This window comes from Elaeis guineensis, chromosome 10 (genome assembly GCF_000442705.2).
Source record: "Elaeis guineensis isolate ETL-2024a chromosome 10, EG11, whole genome shotgun sequence".
NCBI lineage: Eukaryota > Viridiplantae > Streptophyta > Magnoliopsida > Arecales > Arecaceae > Elaeis > Elaeis guineensis.
In genome coordinates, this window is record NC_026002.2 from 74,779,990 (window position 1) to 74,785,629 (window position 5,640).

General features: G+C 39.6%; 1 protein-coding gene across 1 annotated transcript; it reads left to right on the top strand.

Annotated features, from left to right (window-relative positions):
• Nucleotides 1-572: 572 nt before the first annotated feature.
• LOC105052213 (E3 ubiquitin-protein ligase XB3) lies at nucleotides 573-5,143 on the top strand. The gene is made up of 8 exons (XM_010932950.2): nucleotides 573-862; nucleotides 1,003-1,062; nucleotides 1,180-1,251; nucleotides 1,346-1,467; nucleotides 1,592-1,732; nucleotides 1,809-1,916; nucleotides 3,338-3,599; nucleotides 4,391-5,143. Exons 1-8 carry the CDS (start codon nucleotides 680-682, stop codon nucleotides 4,772-4,774), a joined length of 1,332 nt encoding a protein of 443 aa, XP_010931252.1. The 5' UTR covers nucleotides 573-679; the 3' UTR covers nucleotides 4,775-5,143.
• Nucleotides 5,144-5,640: the final 497 nt, after the last annotated feature.

Here is a 5,640-nt window from a genome sequence, read left to right on the forward strand (position 1 = left end):
ATATAACTATTTAGGTTTCATCCAATTCATTTTGATTTCTAATTGGATCATGAATCAAAATATTTTTAAATTAAATATATATTTAATTAAAAAAATAAATTTAAAAATAAAAATAAAATTTGAGTGATTTCTATTTTAATCATTTGATTGGGAAAAGCTTTATTTTTATTTTTATTTTAATGATAAATAAAAATACATCAATCATATATTTTTTTAAGAATTTAAATTTTATTTTAATTTTGATTATGATTTTATTAATAAAATAAATATATAATAATTTTAATTTTTATTCTAATTTATTTCCATTTCGATTTAGATGGCCAATCAAATACGTCAGGGGCAGGCATCCATTTGCTTTCGGTTTCCCTCCAATTTCGAATGGTAGTACGTGGGCACGAGGTGTTCCAGATACGGTGTGAAACAGCGAGTCAGAGGGGGTAAGGTAACTTCACCTCGAGGCAGATTCATTCAGAAAGAAGAGTGAGGTAACTTCACCTGAGGCGGTGACCAGATCTCCAACTACATCGAAATAAAACCCCCTAAATCTAAAACCCCCACCTCTTCCCATTCAAGCTCGCCCGCTCGCCCGCTCGCCCTCCTCTCAGCTCTTCCGCGGACAGCGAACGATAAGGCTACGGTGTGCCATTCCGGCGGCGGAGGAGTGGAGCCGGTGGTGGAGATGGGCCACGCCCTGAGCTGCGGCCGCTCGAACTTAGACCACCAGTTCTTCAAGGCCATGGAGACCGGGGACTTGAAAATGGTGGAGTCCGCGCTGAGGAGGGATCCTGAGATCCTTCATCAGACCACCCTCTACGGTCGCCTCTTCCTCCTCCACATCGCCGCTGCCAATGGGCGGCTCGAGGTCCGCTCCTTGCCTCCTTCCTCAATGCAATCCTCTTTTTCTTTTTTTTTTTTGCTCTTTTTTGGGTAGGTTTCCGGTCGAGTTTATGGCTTTTCAATGATGAAGTTGTGATATTTCTTTATGACTTTATTCGTTTTCAGGTCCTTTCTGCGATTCTTGATCGATCCGTTCATCCTGATCTCCTGAACCGGCACAAACAAGTAAGGAGATTGCAAAAAGATGTCTTTTTGCGCATTTTTATTTGTTTGTCTTATTGGTTCTGCTGGCATTGTTAGCATTAAAAGTCTGAACTTTATGGGATCTCTTTTGGGTGTAAGACTCCTCTGATGCTGGCTGCGATGCATGGGAAGATCGCATGTTTGCAAAAGCTTCTCCAAGCTGGCGCAAATGTATGTGAAGTTCATGCCTTTTTTCACCTTTTTTCCCATATTTTTCTAGATCTTTTTACTGGGTTCTCCTACTAATTTGGAAACGTTGGTTTAGATTTTGATGTTTGATTCATTGCATGGAAGAACTTGCTTGCATTATGCCGCGTATTATGGCCACTCAGATTGCTTGCAAGCGATTCTGGTGGCTGCTCGGTCCGCCACAGTCGCTGATTCATGGTGGGTTCAGCAAAATCAATTCGATCACCATTTGGTGGTTTCGAATCCATCCAATTATGGGGACATGAAGATTTGTTTTTAAAACGTTTTTCTTTTCATTTGATATTGTTGTTGAACTACACAGGGGATTTGCCCGTTTTGTGAATGTTAGAGATGGCAATGGGGCAACACCATTACACCTTGCTGCGAGGCAAGGGCGGCCTGACTGTCTCCACATTTTATTGGACAATGGAGCACTAGTCAGTGCATCAACTGGTGGATACAGGTGATATCAGAACCCATTTTTCTGACTATAATTTTAGGTGTCTTTCGACATTAGATTAACAGAGTCCTGATTGCAGCTATCCAGGGAGCACACCTCTTCACTTGGCAGCGCGTGGGGGATATCTGGATTGTGTTAGGGAATTGCTTGCATGGGGAGCTGATAGGAAACAAAGAGATTCATCTGGGTAAGCATTGATTGGTGACATCATAACATCTAGCCGTCAAAATGGAATCATTTTCTTTGCATGATGTTTACTGAAACCTAAAACTAATGGTTGATTGAGTTGGTAACATGCCAGTCAGGTCAATCAATAGAATTAGGCCGATCAGGAGGCTAGGTTTGAATGGCCTCAGTACAGGATTCAAAATTTCTAGTAGAAAGATAATATGGCAAAGAAATGAAGCAAATAAGGGAATAACAACTTATAGGTAGAGAAACCAACCAATTAAAGGTTGATTACATAAATGAAACTAATCGGATATAAGACAAATATTTGCTGGGACTGAAAGGTTGTCATGCCAGAGAACCTGATAATAATCCTATAATGGTCTGTGAGCCGAAATGCGCTTGATGCTCGGTTGATGCCCTCCAAAGTGGAATGAATATCTATGTTGAAAAACTATAGGTCAAGATCAGGGATGTAGGATCCTCTTGATACTCATCATGGTACACAGGAGAGGCATAAAGTCTTGTCTTTAGCGGGGTAGTCACATGTTTTGTGGATGGAGTGCGTGTCCTCATGAGAAAAGCCTTCTTTTCCTTATTATGATGCAAATTGATAGTTATTTTTAGCAAGAACTACCTTTTCTTGGTGGTTTCTGGTCTTGGTAACTTCTCCCTTGGTGGTTGCATGCAAGAATAACCCCATATTATCTAGATTACTTTTTGTAGGTACTTAATTCCAACAATCAACCATCCAAAAGTGGCCTCTTGTCTTGAGAGGCAAAGGCCAACCATGATATGTACAAGTGTCCAGACATAAATAATTAATTAAATCTTGATCATGGTAATACAATGAACCACTTTATTATGGTTGGGGATGATTAATTAATTTTTGGGTGTACACAATTGGTATGGTGGTTTTAGACATTGAAACACAAATCGAGCCATCCTGAATTCAAACATTGACATTGTGAATTGCCTCCCCTTTACAGTTTCACATTTCCATAAAAGAGTTTTGGTTAATCAGCTTGCACTCTTGTTTCTCAGGTTTCCATCTGGCCAAGTTTCCTGTTTGATCATTGATTTGGCAGAACTCCTCTAGTCCATGTTAGGATTTTTTTCCTTGCCTTATGCTTTGTTTGAACAAAAAGGATGCCAATTTAGGTCTTTTTTCTGTAAAGGATGTATTTCCAAGGAAGTCCTTATATCGCTCATATATGATTATGATAAATTATAATAGGAAAATTGAGCACATTCATTTGCAATATTCTTATATGTTCTTCATGTCAGTTTATATGTACTAACTTTTTTTGGTGGTGCTACCCAAGATCTTTTGTGAAATTTCTATCGACTAATCAACTCATTGCCAATAAAAGTGTTCATTCCAAAATAAAATTAAGAATCTCTTTAGTACAAACATAATATAAATGATGGTATCTGCAGGAGGATACCATATACTGTTGCATTGAAGAGAAAGCATGGGGCTTGTGTGGCTCTACTGAACCCATCATCATCAGAGCCTCTGGTTTGGCCTTCTCCATTAAAGTTTATTAGTGAACTCAATCCAGATGCAAAGGCACTGTTAGAGGCAGCTCTCATGGATGCGAACAGGGAAAGGGAGAAGAACATATTGAAAGGGACCGCATATTCATTGCCATCCCCTGTCCGTTCAGAACAAGACATTGATGATGATAATGCCTCTGAGGTAGTCCGTTCTTCTTGCTTTAAGTTTCGGTTTTGAATAAAATAATAACCAGAACAAGTATAACATTATAATGGTGCTATAGCAATGCATGTGAGCGGATAGAAATTTGGCAGGGTGTGGGCGGCATTTTTAACATCTGAAATTGTGTAGAATTATCTTAAAATATCTCCTCATGTTGGGCAGCATAGTCAGCAACACAGTTGTCTATCAAACTTCTATATTCAGTATATGGGGAAATAGTGATTCCTTCAATCATAATGTCAGAAATAGTAGTATCATGTGCTTAGATTCTGTTGTTAGATTCCTATAGATTGGATTACCTTTCAAGTTGAACAAGAAATGCATTCATTGATATGTTTTTAGCCAAAATTTTGAGAATACTCGATGAACTTCATGTATGTTTTACTCAACAGTAACCATTCTGTAACATTTGTTCGATGCATGACTCAGTTTTCTATCCTAGTATATCAGTAATCCATTTAATCCTTAGCAGCACAATACTGATGTACAGATGGCTGATTCAGGGTAGGATTAATAAAATTATTTAATCTTGTTGAATGGCAACATTGCTTCCGTAAAAGTTTTTAGGTTTTGTCCAATGTGTGATGAGAACTGTTCGGTGTTCTCTGGAAGAAAATCTTGTTTAGTGGTAACACACCATGTGCCATGCTAGAAGAAATGTTCTCAGGAAGTTTGTTTCGAGTTCTCATGGTCGTGACAAGAACAACAATCAAAAGGGATTATGCAAGGTGTGCATCTTAGTTGATTGATTGGGATGATGTGTCTTGCAGGCCAGTGGCATGGAACTTTGCTGCATCTGCTTCAATCAAATATGCACCATTGAGGTCCAAGACTGCGGGCATCAGATGTGTGCCCATTGTACATTAGCTCTTTGCTGCCACAGCAAGCCCAACCCTGCAACCTTGTGCTTGCCTGCTCCTGTATGTCCTTTCTGCCGCAGCATCATAGCCCAATTGGTGGTTGCCAGAACCAAGACGATTGAGGAGGACAAGGACAATTCCTCAAAGCCTAGGAAGTCGAGGAAGTCTCAGAACTCCAGCAGCGAAGGGAGCAGTAGCCTCAAAGGCTTGTCTTCAGCTGTGGGTTCGCTTGGAAAGATGGGTAGCCGAGGGTCAGGAAGGATAGCTGACAGTTGTGATATGGACAAGCCTTAGACACTTTGACACCCATGAAGTGGTATCAATGCCAAGGGACAACCTTATCAGACTATAGAGGACTCCATTGCTTGTGTAAATTTTGGCATTCTATGAGCAAGAAAGAAAGTCAAATAAGCAGTCTTCTTGCAGTTTATTTCTTTGGGCAGAAATATATACATCTCCTGAAGGGAGACTAATTACAATATGTAAGAAAGAGTGCCCTTCTTGGGGGGGGGGACTCATAGTGGCGACAAAATTCCCATCAGATATCTTCATTCAAAGTGTCAAACCGTGTAAGCTTTAGCTGTCTTGTTTGAACAATCTAAAAGAGTGGATGATTCATTTCATGATTCAATGTGCGCAGAAGACTTATTGGATTTGGTTTCTCATGTGACTTCCTAAATAATTGAGCATGGTGATGGGCTCTATCTTGGAGCAGTCCTTTTAATGTTTGCATCACCCTTGTCAGATCTGTGTGATCTGGTCCAGGAATTGCAGATATCCCATGGACAAACGTTTGTGGGGGCATGGGCAGACAAGTGAAGAAAGCCACTCGTCTTGTGGAAAGAAGAGAACAGCATCTCATTTTGTGGGTCCTAACTTAATTGGCTGTGCCCAATTAATGTATCATTTATCGGACAAGTACCCAACTGGTCCTCTTGCCCCATCCCAGGCATTATCATCTTCTCTAATATTTATGCAAAAAGGATGTTCTATGTTGGTAAAACTCTCTGTTTGCTGAGAAATTATCGGTTAGAACTGTTTTATCATGTGAATTTTAGATTGTTCAATAAAATATCGTCATATCATATGGTGTTCAAAATTTTAAAATTCAGTATGAAAAGTGTAAATGATACATAGTTAACTATGGTTAGTTTTTTTGA